General features: G+C 43.6%; 1 protein-coding gene across 3 annotated transcripts in view; it reads left to right on the top strand.

Moving 5' to 3' along the window:
• The window catches only part of LOC137317881 (collagen alpha-1(XV) chain-like), a 278,899-nt gene extending 263,017 nt beyond the window's left edge, over positions 1-15,882 (top strand). For all 3 annotated transcript variants that reach the window (XM_067980899.1, XM_067980902.1, XM_067980893.1), the window contains 2 exons: positions 11,381-11,493; positions 11,941-15,882. In XM_067980899.1, coding sequence (XP_067837000.1) covers positions 11,381-11,493; positions 11,941-12,160 — 333 coding nt within the window. In that variant the 3' untranslated portion in view covers positions 12,161-15,882. The remainder of the gene's footprint in view (positions 1-11,380; positions 11,494-11,940) is intronic.
• The last annotated feature ends 1,118 nt before the right edge of the window (positions 15,883-17,000 follow it).

Below are 17,000 nucleotides of genomic sequence, written 5' to 3'. Positions count from 1 at the left end.
GTCCCCACTTCCGTGTCCCCATTCGCCATCATCCCTCCCCTGGGCCAGGCCGACATCACTCCTACTACTCTGCTGGACGACAGTTTGGAGGACATGTGTGAAGTCTTGTAAGGCCAGTGCTAGTGTATGTGCCTGCCTGTTTAAGGTGGCAGAAAGTTGCTCACCCTGAGTCCGAACAGCCAAAATCAGGGTCTCAACGGCTTCATTGTATTGTTGAGCCGTGCTTGAAGCTCGATGGAGGCTAGCTTTTCATGGATGGCCCCCAGGGTTCAGCATCTGTGTCCAGCTGAGCAGAGCCTGGAGAGGAGTGCTCCCACCGATGCGGACTCTCCACGGCTGCCCCAGCCACCAGTGTCTGCTCGTGCTCGCATGTGTGTGGTGACTCACCATGTGCGACCCCAACTAAGTGAGGACGGGGATCCACCGAGGTGTGTGTATCTGCGCTGGTGGATGGCTCGCTCAGATGTGACGGTGCCCCCTTCAGAAGCCAGCAGGTGCTGAAGATGGCAAGGCATGTTAACATAATTTGCTATTGTGAGTGCTGAATGTTAAAGTTCTGTCACCAGCCGTTTGTTGGGTGGCAGTCTCAGCGTCCACCACGGACAGGCACTCGAGGGTGCGGCTCAATTCGAGAGCCTCCTGCTCCGCGTCCATGAGGATGACCTGATGTTGCGGCCCCCCTCCGGTCTTCGCCCTCTCCCGTGCATTCTGGGCTCTCTTCTCCTATAAGGGGAGAAAGTAGAGAGGCGTGAGTGAGGGATGGTGACGTGGCCAACCACTGAATGCATTGGTTTGGGTGAGGCTGACCGTGAAAGAGATGCATCAGAGGGTGAGTATGAGACTGTGCCATAACATTGTATGAGGATTGGGTTGAGTGGTAGTGGTGGGATGAGTACTGGGGAGGTGAGTAAGTGCAGGTAAGTTGAGGATGAGGTTTGAGTGGGTGTGAGGAGTGATGTGATAGAGTAGTGTTGGCAGTGCAGAAGGAGTTGTGGGATGGGGGCGGTGATGTGGAAGACGGAGTGTAGGGGAATGAGTGAGTGTACTCACTTTGGCTGACCTAGTTCGGTCATTGAAGCACTTCCTGCACTGTATCCGGGTGCGGGAGACGTTGCTGCTGCTGGTGACCTCTTCTGCCACCTCGAGCCAGGCCTTCTTGGTGGCAGAAGCAGGCCATTTCCTCCCGACGGCCGGGTAGAATATCTCTCTCCTCCTCCTCACCCCATCCTGGAGTGAGGCATCATTAAACCTGGGAGCAGCCTTTCCCCTGGGCTGCTCTTTTGGTTGTTTGCCGCAGGAGCAGCATTGGAGGACTGCCCCTTTAAATAGGGCTCCTCCAGCTGACAGCCTGTGATGCGGGTGCGCAGTCTGCCCGCTGCGCAGGCTACCAACGGGAAACCCAGAAGCCAAAGTACGTGGCTTCAATTTACCCACGATCGCGTGGGGAACGTACCAATTTTGCTGGGCGGGTTACCCACGCGCCCAGTCGCCCCCTCACTGCCAACCCGCCTCCCTGGTAATATCGGGGCCTTGATCATTGGGTTGCTAATCCAGTACCAGAACCATTTGGTACCGTACCCACTAAACTATACACAAGCAGGCAACTAATCTGACAGGGGGGTAATTTCAACTTTGGATGTTAGTGTAAAATTGGCAGTATTGAATTAGCTGCCCATTATACAGCACGCCCAATTTCCCCTTCCTTTGACTTCATTGGTTTATAATGTCTGACTAATTCGATATCAGCGGTCAGCGGTTTTACACCATCGCCCAAAGGTAAAATTGCCCCCATACAACTGAGTCTGGCAAAAGTTGTAGCCATAAACAAACCAGAACACATGAAGGTTTTCACAGATTCCAGGTCTTGCTGGATAACAATAAAAATAAGAAAAGGCTGGTCTTATGGGGTGGGCTCTCTCCCATGAGATTGAAAATTGCAGGATTTCTCTGTATGCATAAAATCAGCCATCAGAAATAAAGGATTTCATAGGGTAGATAAACAACAACTACTTGTATTTATATTGCACCTGTAACGTAGTAAAACATCCCAAGGTGCTTCACAGGAGCGTTGTCAAACACCCGAGCCACTTAAGGAGATATTAGGACAGGTGATCAAAAGCTTGGTCAAAGAGGTAGGTTTTAAGGAGTGTCTTAAAGGAGGAGAGAGAGAGAGGCGGAGAAGTTTAGGGAGGGAATTCCAGAGCTTGTGATACAGATAAACTATTTCCTCTGGTGGGGGAATCAAGAACGAGGGGACATCATCTTAAAATTAGAGCCAGACCAATCAGGAGGGAAATCAGTGAGCACTTTTTCACACAAAGGTTAGTAGAAATCTGGAATTCTCTACCCCCAAAAGGCTGGGACAATTGGAGATTTTGAGATTGATAGATTTTTGTATGGTAGAGGTATCGACCTGGGAATTTTAGCTCTATTAATATCACATCAGTGTTGGGAATAAAGCACTAAAGTCTATTAGAAAATGAGATAAATCAAGAGCATCTAGTTAGAGGAAAAGCAATAAATCCCAGTATCTCAGAGGATGGGGTGGAGAAGGGGCAGTTAGGCCCGACTTTCCACTACAAACCTGATTGGTTCATCTGAATATCTACATCGTGTTTCTATATCTGTTATCTTTCATTCCCTGTGATTCCTTTCTCTACCTCACTTAGGCAGGCACTCCACTCAGTGTGGTTAAAACAATCATTTTTATTCACCAAATTGGCCACACTACAATCAATCAATGATCAAAGAGCTAGACATTAGAAAACAAAAGTCCGAAATATTAACTAATCTGCCGTATAATTCTTCCAATGCTTCCTGCATGTTTAAAGGTACAAAATACAAAATCAATACATTTCAGAAAGGCAAACAGTCCCAGTTCTTACCTTCAATTACTGAAAAAAAGCATCAGGCTATAAGGCAGCTTTTTATACTGAGAATTAAACACACAAAACTTAAAAAAATAGTAGCCATGATGTGGAGATGCCGGTGATGGACTGGGGTTGACAAATGTAAGGAATCTTACATCACCAGGTTATAGTCCAACTGTTTTATTTGAAAATCACAAGCTTTTGGAGGCTTTCTCCTTCGTCAGGTGAGCGAGTGTGGGATTCCATGGCAGGTTACCGCATTTATATTCAGAGAACAATACCTGGTGATTACATATAATCTTTCCAACTGCCCGTTGTCAAGGCAATCAAAGTGTTCAGACAGAGTGATGTTACCTACAGGACCACCGAATACACAAACGGCCAGAACACAAAACAGAGAGGGAGAGGGAGAGAAACATCTGAAAGGAAGAGAAAGACAGAGAATGACCCGTTGTGTTAAAAACAGATAACTTTTTTTCGCTGGTGGGGTTACGTGTAGCGTGACATGAACCCAAGATCCCGGTTGAGGCCGTCCTCATGGGTGCGGAACTTGGCTATCAATTTCTGTTCGAAGATTTTGCGTTGTCGTGTGTCTCGAAGGCCACCTTGGAGAACGCTTACCCGAAGATCGGTGGCTGAATGTCCTTGACTGCTGAAGTGTTCCCCGACTGGGAGGGAACCCTCCTGTGCTGAATGTCCTTGACTGCTGAAGTGTTCCCCGACTGGGAGGGAACCCAACCTCAAACAGACCATCGTTCGCAGAAAATTACCCAGCTTTCAGGGGAACAGCGTCCACGACACCACACAACCCTGCCACGGCAACCTCTGCAAGACATGCCAGATCATCAACACAGACACCACCATCACACGAGAGGACACCAACCACCAGGTACATGGTTCATACTCATGTGACTCGGCCAACGTTGTCTACCTCATACGTTGCAGGAAAGGATGCCCCGGAGCATGGTACATTGGCGAGACCATGCAAACACTGCGACAACGGATGAACGGACACCGCGCAACAATTGCCAGACAGGAGGCTTCCCTCCCAGTCGGGGAACACTTCAGCAGTCAAGGACATTCAGCCACCGATCTTCGGATAAGCGTTCTCCAAGGCGGCCTTCGAGACACACGACAACGCAAAATCGTTGAGCAGAAATTGATAGCCAAGTTCCGCACCCATGAGGACGGCCTCAACCGGGATCTTGGGTTCATGTCACGCGACACGTCACCCCACCAGCGAATAAAGGTTATCTGTTTTTAACACAACGGGTCATTCTCTGTCTTTCTCTTCCTTTCGGATGTTTCTCTCCCTCTCTCTCTCTCTCTGTTTTGTGTTCTGGCCGTTTGTATATTCGGTGGTCCTGTAGGTAACATCACTCTGTCTGAACACTTTGATTGCCTTGACAACGGGCAGTTGGAAAGATTATCTGTAATCACCAGGTATTGTTCTCTGAATATAAATGCGGTAACCTGCCATGGAATCCCACACTCGCTCACCTGACGAAGGAGAAAGCCTCCGAAATCTTGTGATTTTCAAATAAAACAGTTGGACTATAACCTGGTGTTGTAAGATTCCTTACATTAAAAAAATAGGTTTGCATCCCTCTATATTCAGTAAACATCCCTGCAATTGTACTTGTTACAAAACCGCTCCTGCTTATAAACCATGTCTAAATTCTAGCACTCCCTCCTTCACTGATGGTACAGTCCTCTCAGGATTTCCTTCCTTTAGGGTAATCACTTCTCTGCTGTTCTTGTTTTTGTAAACAATTTTACAACACCAAGTTATAGTCCAACAATTTTATTTTTAATCCCACAAGCTTTCGGAGGCTTCCTCCTTCCTCAGGTTGTTTTTGTGTTCTCTCTCAGATACACATGAATGCAAGAGATTCAACTGCTCAAGTCACTCAGAATGTATTACAAATTGAATAGGCAACGCAAAATTTCAAATAAAAAGTTGCAATTATCAACACAAGTTGATTAAAAACAGGTCGATGACGTTTATTAGAATTCATTGAGGATACAGTCAGACTGATGGGTTAAGGCACATCTTGGTTTTTCAGGAGGTTGGTGGTTGACGTGAAATTAATATGGTATTTAATATGGTAATTAGGTTATTAATTGGCGAAAAGATGGATAATAAGAAAACAGGATAGTCTTCAACATTTATTCAACAGCAGTGCCCAGTGATGACAACACTCACACACCCAGGCTGTTGCCCAGTTATTCAAGTTTACAAGTAAATCCATGGGGTATAAGTCAGAAGAGGCTGCATGGGCACCCAAAAGAGCCTCGGTGATACCACTGGGAGTCCTACATCCAGTTTAGGTGCATTGAAAAGGTTTCAAGGGGCGGAGGGTGGAGAAGAATTTTGACGGAACTCAAAGCTATGAAAGGAGGATGAGAAAGACAACAGGTAAATGTTACAAATCCACACTCACAGTGGAGTCCAGCCCACCAGCAGTACTTGTTTGTAAAATCTACCCAGACATCTGGTCTCACAGGAAGCAGCAGTGGAGAAGTTCTTTGGGTTGAACTGGGAAAAGGATAATAAGCTAAAGATACTGCAAGTTTCAGAGTAGCATATGGAGTAACAACATCATACTTAAACGCACAGAATATGCTACCAATTGCACAGCGAACGTAGGGTCATTTGAAGGATTCCTAAATTGAAATGGACCCATTGATATAGTAGGAAATCTGTGGATGTGAGCTCGGAAGCAAGTCAGGATAGGATGTCCAGTTTCTGAGCAGGTCCACAGCATGGAGCCAAATGTTCTTTTTCTTCTTCTCTCTGTTCTACCAGTGAGATTCTGTGAACATTCCTACCGGATTCCCATTGTGCAACCAACACTAGGCCAAAAAACCCAACATGACATGGAACCATTTCAATAATAATAATAGCTCCCCAGACCAGGAGCTAACTGACTGAATTACACGCGAATCCCGATTTAGTTGTTAGATATGGAGATATCATTAGCAGATAAGTAGGCCCGAGATCGTGAGAGAAAGACTTGCATTTATGTAACGCCTTTCACGACCTTGGGACATCCCAAAGCACTTTACAGCAAATTACGTACTTTGGAGGTGTAGTCACTGTTGTAATGTAGGGAAACGCAGTAGCCAATTTGCACACAGCAAGGCCCCACAGACAACAATGATATAATGACCAGATCATCTGTTTCTGATGTTGGTTGAGGGATAAATGTTGCCCAGGACACTGGGGAGAACTCCACTGCTCTTCTTTGCAATTGTGCCATGGGATCATCTGAAAGATTGCACCTCCAACAGTGCAGCCAGCGCTCCGTCTGTACTGCATTGGAGTGTCAGCCTAGATTATGCGCCCAAGTCTCTGGAGTGAGACTTTAACCCACTGAGCCACGGCTGACAAGAAGGGGTAGGCTAGGTGAGATTAATGGGGTAGAGTTTCCGCTTTGGGCGCAATCAGTAATTGGGCACTAATTGCGCCCAAAAATTGCGCCGGTTGGGTTAAAGTTTGAGTTTCTGCTAAAATGTATTTGCATAATCGCAAACGTAAAATCTTCCATGAACCAGCGTAATCCGGCAGCTTGACAGAGTGTGATCATTTATTTTTTTCTTTGCATAAAAAATATTGATTGATGTATTTAAGAGTGGTAGTTTGTTGCAGTTTTATTAGTACAGCTGAAAATGGGTTTATCACAAAAAATAAGCATTTTTATAAGAGAGTGTCTAGTCCTGCACCTGTGAGTAACCTGATTTTAAATCACTGAAAATGACTTAAAAAAACTATACTGAACCATTTACTACTTTCATTGGCGTACACTAGTCAGTTTCTTGGTAAATTAAATATTTTTTAATATTTAAAAACATTTGAGATGTGCCTACTGGTGCAGTGTGCCTAAGAAAACTAGCTTAATTTGAAGACCCTCTTCGAACTGCCGCAAATGGACGCAGTCAGCAGAAACTCGCCATCCATGTGATCTCAATCTGGGGGCATGACCAGGTTTGTGGGCGGGGCCGGCTTCAGCGCAATGATTTTTGAACCAGCGCAAAAGATCGCGGACGTAATTTACGCCCAGCACAAATAGAAATTCCTCAATCTTTTGCGCTGGTTCGGCCGGATTGCGCTGCTAAAACCAATAGCTTTTTCCCATTGCTTAATATCCTCGTGTTCTTATCAGTGTTTACAGAACAAAGACAAAGATATTACTTAAGTAGCTTAAAACGCAGTGCTCCCAACTCAAATTACCAATTAGAAAAAGCTAAACTGAGATTCGGTCAGCATGTAGACAGAGATGAACTGCTTTTGGGCAGAGGTGAGAATTTCCATTCAACTTTGAGAAGCATTCAGCTGTTCCCTGTAAGGCTGAAATCGATAGATTTTTGGACTCCAAGGGACTCAAGGGATATGGGGATCAGGCAGGAAAGTGGAGTTGAGGTAGAAGATCAGGACCGTATGGCCTACTCCTGCTCTTATTTCTTATGTTCTCATGGTCTTATGTATAAACAAGAGATTAGTGGTCAGATAAATAGATGGTTATTTAATTAAACCAGATATATATTTCCCTTTTAGTTACATGGTGAGTGAATAAGGGCATCAGAATACTTTGAGGTAAGACACTTCATTTCTAAGTTTACTGTAAATGGGCAGTATTATATAAAAATAAATAGTGTAAAACCCGCACCTCCAACATGGAACTGCACTCTAAGGGAAGATTGGTTGGAGATAGTAGCTAGGAGCGCACAATTTACCCTTCAGATTTTTCTTGCTTTAAATATACTTAAATACCTAGGAGCACGTTAGCACCAATCACAGAAAGCAGGCAAATACTTTCCAGGGATTGGTTAAGTGTGATGGTGTTTTGTGACACAGTTGTTTGTTCGGCCACATATTCCCGACTGCTTGGAGGGTCACTGCTTGCTTTGTGCAGTGTTCAATAATCTTAGTTACAGATTTCAGTATTAATTCCAGGTACCCTAGATATTCGAAATATCTAATTGAGCTGTAACGGACCCCAGACAGTAAATGAAAACCCAGCTCAGCCTGTTACTGGGGACGGCTCTGATTAAAACCCCAGCTCGGCCTGTTACTGGGGACGGCTCTGATTGAAACCCCAGCTCGGCCTGTTACTGGGGACGACTCTGATTGAAACCCCAGCTCGGCCTGTTACTGGGGACGGCTCTGATTGAAACCCCAGCTCGGCCTGTTACTAGGGACGGCTCTGATTGAAACCCCAGCTCGGCCTGTTACTGGGGACGGCTCTGATTAAAACCCCAGCTCGGCCTGTTGCTGGGGACGACTCTGATTAAAACCCCAGCTCGGCCTGTTACTGGGGACAGCTCTGATTAAAACCCCAGCTCGGCCTGTTACTGGGGACGGCTCTGATTAAAACCCCAGCTCGGCCTGTTACTGGGGACGGCTCTGATTAAAACCCCAGCTCGGCCTGTTACTGGGGACGGCTCTGATTAAAACCCCAGCTCGGCCTGTTACTGGGGACGGCTCTGATTAAAACCCCAGCTCGGCCTGTTACTGGGGATGGAGATTTTTTTTTAAATGTGCAAATTCACTTTGCTGTAAAACACAACACTTAAATATAAGTCATTCTTAAATGCTTTCCATGAAGAAAGAAATGATCAAAAACCATGACAACCCCTTCACTTTACTCATTGCTCTCTTGCACCGTTTGGACATGGTAAGCGATGGTTCACTGTGGATTTGGAATCGTTCACATTCCTGAGTATTGAACTGTCGTCATTAACTCCATACAAGCATTGAAAGTTCTTCTTCAAATTCATCATTTGGTAAAAGAGTTGTATAACAAAAAGCTCCCAGGTTTGATTCCTGGTCTGTATTGAGCTAGCCAATCTCAACCAGAGTAGCAGGTGGATACTACAATTGACCTCATTGCCCTTGGGTTAGGGAGGGGGAAATCAGTCAGAATCCCCACTGCTAGTGTCAGTGTGTCCTCTCAACAAATGGTGTGTGGATGTCGAACAAAGACAGGATTGGCCTCACCTGTGATACCCATTCCCCCCTGCCCCCCATGGTAAAATAACTTGCCAAGACTCATATACTACCTGGCAACAGTTGGAAAAGCACCACCAAAAACCTGCTCCATGGAGCCACCTAATAGCCAGATCCTGCAACCTCACCATGTCAATTGACATAGCAAAATTAAATGAGAAATGTTAATATAGCAGTTCATAATAGGAAATATTGTTACAAATGTATGACCAAAAATTGTTACAACCAGAAGTAGGGTTGGTGGACAAGAAGTGTGCATCCTGCACAAGATTTTTAATAATAGCATATCTATAGATGGATAGATATTGGAGTCTTAATGTGCACAAATTAATGAATATAGAGCACCAGGGAATGGAAGGCTATTAGTGCCTGTAGACCTGTACCTCAGGTGAGTTATAGCTTCATGAGCAGAAGGGAGAAAATTGGAAGAAATAAGAGTCCGTCTGGTGTGTGAGGTGATCCCAATTACAGGGTTACCGAGCAAGTTCAGAGAATAGAAGGGCCATCTCTTCCAAACAGAAGGGAATTGGGAACAGGCGGGCATGATATAAAAACTCATTTGTTCTTTAACTGGAGTGTTCGATTAAAAGGCAACACCATCTTCTATGTTAAGTGGAAGTAGGTGAATTTTAATTTCCACTTGTATGGGGATTCATTGCCCCCCTCTTAGAATATCTCCATCCTCAATGATGGTGGAGTCCAGCACGTGAGTGCAAAAGACAAGACTGAAGCGTTTGCAACCATCTTCAGCCAGAAGTGCCGAGTGGATGATCCATCTCGGCCTCCTCCCGATATCCCCACCATCACAGAAGCCAGTCTTCAGCCAATTCGATTCACTCCACGTGATATCAAGAAACGGCTGAGAGCATTGGATACAGCAAAGGTTATGGGCCCCGACAACATCCCAGCTGTAGTGCTGAAGACTTGTGCTCCAGAACTTGCCGCGCCTCTAGCCAAGCTGTTCCAGTACAGCTACAACACTGGCATCTACCCGACAATGTGGAAAATTGCCCAGGTAGGTCCTGTCCACAAAAAGCAGGACAAATCCAATCCGGACAATTACCGCCCCATCAGTCTACTCTCAGTCATCAGCAAAGTGATGGAAGGTGTCGTCGACAGTGCTATCAAGCGGCACTTACTCACCAATAACCTGCTCAGCGATGCTCAGTTTGGGTTCCGCTAGGACCACTCGGCTCCAGACCTCGTTACAGCCTTGGTCCAAACATGGACAAAAGAGCTGAATTCCAGAGGTGAGGTGAGAGTGACTGCCCTTGACATCAAGGCAGCATTTGACCGAGTGTGGCACCAAGGAGCCCTAGTAAAATTAAAGTCAGTGGGAATCAGGGGGAAAACTCTCCAGTGGCTGGAGTCATACCCAGCACAAAGGAAGATGGTAGTGGTTTTTGGAGGCCAATCATCTCAGCCCCAGGACATTGCTGCAGGAGTTCCTCAGGGCAGTGTCCTAGGCCCAACCATCTTCAGCTGCTTCATTAATGACCTTCCCTCCATCATAAGTTCAGAAATGGGGATGTTCACTGATGATTGCACAGTATTCAGTTCCATTCGCAACCGATCAAATAATGAAGCAGTCCAAGCCCACATGCAGCAAGAACTGGACAACATCCAGGCTTGGGCTGATAAGTGGCAAGTAACATTCGCGCCAGACAAGTGCCAGGCAATGACCATCTCCAACATGAGAGAGTCTAACCACCTCCCCTTGACATTCAACGGCATTACCATCACCGAAACCCCCACCATCAACATCCTGGGGGTCACCATTGACCAGAAACTTAACTGGACCAGCCATATAAATACTGTGGCTACAAGAGCAGGTCAGAGGCTGGGTATTCTGCGGCGAGTGACTCACCTCCTGACTCCCCAAAGCCTTTCCACCATCTACAAGGCACAAGTCAGGAGTGTGATGGCATACTCTCCACTTGCCTGGATGAGTGCAGCTCCAACAACACTCAAGAAGCTCGACACCATCCAGGACAAAGTAGCCCCCTTGATTGGCACCCCATCCACCACCCTAAACATTCACTCCCTTCATCACCGGCGCACAGTGGATGCAGTGTGTACCATCCACAGGATGCACTGCAGCAACTCGCCAAGGCTTCTTTGACAGCACCTCCCAAACCCACGACCTCTATCATCGAGAAGGACAAGAGCAGCAGGTACATGGGAACAACACCACCTGCACGTTCCCCTCCCAGTCACACACCATCCCGGCTTGGAAATATATCGCCATTCCTTCATCGTCGCTGGTCAAAGTTCTGGAACTCCCTACCTAACAGCACTGTGGGAGAACCGTCACCACACGGACTGCAACGGTTCAAGAAGGCGGCTCACCACCACCTTCTCAAGGGCAATTAGGGATGGGCAATAAATGCCGGCCTCGCCAGCGACGCCCACATCCCATGAACGAATAATAAAAAAATATATAGCTACGCAAGAACGAATAATCCGAACTCGGGTTAATAAGTCCTGTTTTTTCTGACAGGGAGAAGTGCTTTTTGACAGTTGGGAGTCCATCTTTAAAAGCCACGCTACTTTCAACGCAGACATTCCTATTTATTCGTTTGATGGTAGAAATGTCATGAAGGATTCTTCCTGGTAAGTCTCTGCTCGTGACTCTTCCCAAGAAAAATTCTGTAGAGTTCTCTCCGAGTGTGTGAAAGAAAGGATTTGCATTTATACAGCACTTTTCACAACATCAGGACATCCCAAAGTGAATTCCAGTCAGTTAAGTTCTTTTTTTGAAGTGTAATGTTGTAATGTAGGAAAAGCGGCAGCCAATCTGTACACAGCAAGATCCCACAAACAGCAATGAGATAAATGGCTAGTTAATCTATTTTAGTGATGTTGATTGAAGGATAAATATTGGCCAGGGCACCGGAGAGAACCCCCACTGTTCTTCTTCGAATTAGTGCCATGGGATATTTTACGTCCGCCTGAGAGGGCAGACGGTTTAATGTCTCATCCTAAATTGGTATGTTCATGTTACGTGTCGCTTCTCCCCGTGAACTAAACTTCTGCTGCAATTTTATTTTTATTTTCAAGGCCTCACAAAATAATATGGCACGGGTCCAGTGAAAGCGGAGGCCGAGTCATGACAAACTACTGCGGGGCATGGCGGACAACAGACATGACCCTCACCGGCAACGCGTCACCGCTTACCAGCGGAAAGCTCCTGGATCAGCACTCGTATAACTGCGCAAATAACTTTATTGTTCTTTGTATTGAGAACAGCTACTTCCATGACCACAGGAGGAGAAAATAACAGCCGACAACTGCACGTGAAAGGTTTGGAATTATATCGAGTCTACAATCTCATCACAAAACCAGTAAAGGGTGACACACTGTTACTTTCTATAAATATGTTAATGTGGGACAATGTAAATATCGCTTTCTGACGAGATTGTCAATTTGCAGAAAGTTAGCAGAAATGGAAGCCAAAGATGACATACCTCAAAAATCTGCATGGCCCGTTTTTTTTTTAATGCAAAACTTATGTGTTCTAAAGAACTGCCTGCGTACAGTTCCTCAATCACCCTTATTGATACTTTGGTGCTAGTGGAAAGTAAATCGAAATGGGACTGCTGTTAAGACGACCATATTTATAAGCACTATTGACTCAACTTGTGCATTTTACAAAAATACAAAAGCCAAGTTGGTACGATGGGGTAAACTGTCCAACTCCGCCACCCCCCCACCCACCGCCCCCCCCACCCCACCCCAGCTGCCGTGCTTCTACCTGGCAGCGTCTTTCGAGTAACCATGATTTTCTGCCCATTGGGAATGCACTGCAATAATGTTTCACTGGGAATGCTCGTCTTTGAATCCAGCCTCCGTAATGAAGGATTTTTTTTTCCAAGCACTGCGAAGAATGAAAACTGTAGGTTTTTTTGTGAAATCTGCCATAACTCAACGGGCTATGTTTAAACAGATCAGCATGCAAATGTTTTTTAAAATATAATATACAATGTAAATCTATGCATTCTTACTACTAAACTCTAAATAATGGTATAGTATTAAAGTACCATAATGCACATGTAGGTGCATTTAACAGTGCTGTTATAACATTACCTGGGACCTTTTTAACATCTTTCTTGAATGTTTCTGAGAGCAGTATTATTCAACAGTAACAACAATGTATTTATTGCTTCTGCCCATCAATACTGTACAGGGCCAACATTTGTTCACGTGTGAGCAAGCAGCAAGAGCCTCGCCCGCCAGCCACGGGTATCGAGAAGTCACAGGCGATTTTGCTACCCTGGGTTTTCAGATAATGCCGGCTGGCTAGTGGGCAGGGCTTTCCCGCTGGTAGACCACACTTGTAAAAACCAGCCCATCCGTTTGATTAATGGCTTTTTACACGATGCAGTTCTCCTGCAGTTTAGTAGATTTAAACATTCTCCCTATTTTGTAAAACAATGTTGATAGGATAATAGTAACAATTGCACAGCAAATTCAAGTTTAAATAGTTCGAATTTTAGAAATGGCAGCTTTTCAGCATAATCACTTCCACTGCAGATTTAGTCCATTTACAGTGCAGATTTAGTCCATTTACAGTACTGATTTAGTCCATTTAGAGTACAGATTTAGTCCATTTAGAGTACAGATTTAGTCCATTTACAGTACTGATTTAGTCCATTTACAGTACTGATTTAGTCCATTTAGAGTACAGATTTAGTCCATATACAGTACTGATTTAGTCCATTTAGAGTACAGATTTAGTCCATTTAGAGTACAGATTTAGTCCATATACAGTACTGATTTAGTCCATTTACAGTGCAGATTTAGTCCATTTACAGTACTGATTTAGTCCATTTACAGTGCAGATTTAGTCCATTTACAGTGCAGATTTAGTCCATTTAGAGTACAGATTTAGTCCATTTACAGTGCAGATTTAGTCCATTTACAGTGCAGATTTAGTCCATTTACAGTGCAGATTTAGTCCATTTAGAGTACAGATTTAGTCCATTTACAGTGCAGATTTAGTCCATTTACAGTGCAGATTTAGTCCATTTACAGTGCAGATTTAGTCCATTTAGAGTACAGATTTAGTCCATTTAGAGTACAGATTTAGTCGATTTACAATGCAGATTTAGTCCATTTACAGTGCAGATTTAGTCCATTTACAGTGCAGATTTAGTCCATTTAGAGTACAGATTTAGTCGATTTACAATGCAGATTTAGTCCATTTACAGTGCAGATTTAGTCCATTTACAGTGCAGATTTAGTCCATTTAGAGTACAGATTTAGTCGATTTACAATGCAGATTTAGTCCATTTACAGTGCAGATTTAGTCCATTTACAGTGCAGATTTAGTCCATTTAGAGTACAGATTTAGTCCATATACAGTGCAGATTTAGTCCATTTAGAGTACAGATTTAGTCCATTTACAGTACAGATTTAGTCCATATACAGTGCAGATTTAGTCCATTTAGAGTACTGATTTAGTCCATTTGTAGTAGATTTAATCAATTTACAGTACAGTACAAATAGTCCATTTACAGTACAGATTTAGTCCATTTACAGTACAGATTTAGTCCATATACAGTGCAGATTTAGTCCATTTAGAGTACTGATTTAGTCCATTTGTAGTAGATTTAATCAATTTACAGTACAGTACAAATAGTCCATTTACAGTGCAGATTTAGTCCATTTACAGTGCAGATTTAGTCCATTTACAGTGCAGATTTAATCCATTTACACTGTGGATTTAGTCCATTTACAGTGCGGATTTAATCCATTTACAGTCAGATTTAGTCGATTTACAATGCAGATTTAGTCCACATACACTGTGGATTTAGTCCATTTACACTGGATTTAGTCCACATACACTGTGGATTTAGTCCATTTACAATGCAGATTTAGTCCACATACACTGTGGATTTAGTCCATTTACACTGTGGATTTAGTCCACATACACTGTGGATTTAGTCCATTTACACTGTGGACTTAGTCCACATACACTGTGGATTTAGTCTATTTACAGTGCAGATTTAGTCCATTTACACTGGATTTAGTCCATTTACAATGCAAATTTAGTCCATTGACAGTACTGATTTAGTCCATTTACAGTGCAAGTTTAGATCATATACAATGCAGATTTAGCCCATTTACAGTACTGATTTAGTCCATTTACAGTGCAGATTTAGTCCATATACACTGTAGATTTGGTCCATTTACAGTGCAGATTTAGTCCATATACAGTGCAGATTTAGTCCAGTTACATTGTAGATTTAGTCCATTTACAATGCAGATTTGGTCCATTTATACTGCAAGTTTAGTCTATTTACAGTGCAGGTTTAGTCCATTTACTCTGCAGATTTGGTCCATTTACAGTGCAAATTTGGTCCATTTACAATACAGATTTGGTCCATTTACAGTGCAGATTTAGTCCCATTTACAGTGCAGATTTAGTCCGTTTATACTGCAGGTTTAGGCTATTTACTCTGCAGATTTGGTCCATTTACAGTGCAGATTTAGTCCCATTTACAGTGCAGTTTTGGTCCATTTACAGTACAGATTTAGTCCCATTTACAGTGCAGATTTGATCCATTTACAGTAGATTTAGTCCCATTTACAAAACAGATTTGGTCCATTTACAGTACAGATTTAGTCCATTTACAGTACAGATTTAGTCCATTTACAGTACAGATTTGGTCCATTTACAGTACAGATTTAGTCCATTTACAGTACAGATTTAGTCCATTTATACTGCAGGTTTAGGCCATTTACACTATAGATTTAATCCATTTACAGTACAGATTTAGTCCATTTACAGTACAGATTTGTTCCATTTACAGTGCAGATTTGTTCCATTTACAATGCAGATTTGTTCCATTCGATGGACTTCAGCTACTACACCAGTGAAGGAATTTTTGTGTAAATCCACAACATTTTAATATATGAACCAAATGTCTAAAACAGATTGTATTGAAATGAAGGATGTGTCACACGCTGAATAAACTTAATACATTTTTTTTTTACAAATTTCTTTCATGTCTCATTTTCGAAGTCAAGTTGATGTACGAGGGAACACTGGAGAACAGAGAAGGAACTTCCTGTGTTAACTCGTATAATTGCTTTATACCAACCTGCTATTTTCTAAACTAAACACTTCAGTATTAATACCTTCGATGAACTGCCACATTTCTGTTTGAGTCCAGTTGCAACAGCCCGTATTAGCACAGAATATCACAACGTAAGATCTTGGCAGAGATGATTCTATTTACTTTAGTTTTGTAACAGACAAACTAAACAAGCTACTGACCCTGGCACTTGGTCTCTCCAGCTCAGCTGCTGTTGGTTGGATGATGTCAGTGCCAGAATGAGAGAGTAGTTCGGGACTTTCCATACTGGTAAATGGCTGCCTCACTGAGGGGGGAGGAGCAGACCTGAAAACCAAGTGTTGGCTGTCCACTGAGGGGCTGTGAAGACAGCCCTAGGACAGTCTTATCCAATACGTTAGTCAGATGTGGCTAATTGGAATCCAGATGTGGCTAATTTCATTTCTGATTAGTAAATAAAAACATGAGTAATAGACACTGTCGTTGGGCATGTGATCCCAATACTCATACTCGCACAATGTGTGCATGTGTACTTTTACCTTTTTGTGAGTTTGTTGGTAAAATGTTAAGACGAAAAGCAGAGTGTGCGAGTGCTTTACTTCCTTAGTTACTGAATGGTGGTAGATGTTTGTTAAGTGAATTTACAAGTGAAGTACATGTGTGTGAGTGTAAGGCATTTTCAACTAAAATTAGTACATATGGCTAAAATGGTGTTGCCATAGCCACACCTGTGACTAGTCAGAGATTTCTATTGGACAACACTGTCCTAGGCACTGACTTTACATAGAACTAGGCAGATTAAGTGACTGGTGTAAAGCTACATCCTTCTCCTTTCCCTCCCAGACCAAGGACAATACAGAGGCACCTGAGCAGATACCTTCAGTTTTGGAAACAAAGAAATCCACAAGCTCTACGCATTTAGCACAGTAACACTGGTAAAACAGAGAAAGACAAGAAAGTTTACATGAGAGAGAGAGAGATAGGTTGGATTCTGCAGGTGAGAGAGGGATTACCTATTGACAGCAAGCTTTTTAAAAATAT

This window comes from Heptranchias perlo, chromosome 3 (genome assembly GCF_035084215.1).
Source record: "Heptranchias perlo isolate sHepPer1 chromosome 3, sHepPer1.hap1, whole genome shotgun sequence".
NCBI classification, from domain to species: domain Eukaryota; kingdom Metazoa; phylum Chordata; class Chondrichthyes; order Hexanchiformes; family Hexanchidae; genus Heptranchias; species Heptranchias perlo.
This window is presented reverse-complemented; position numbering and strand designations above follow the sequence as displayed.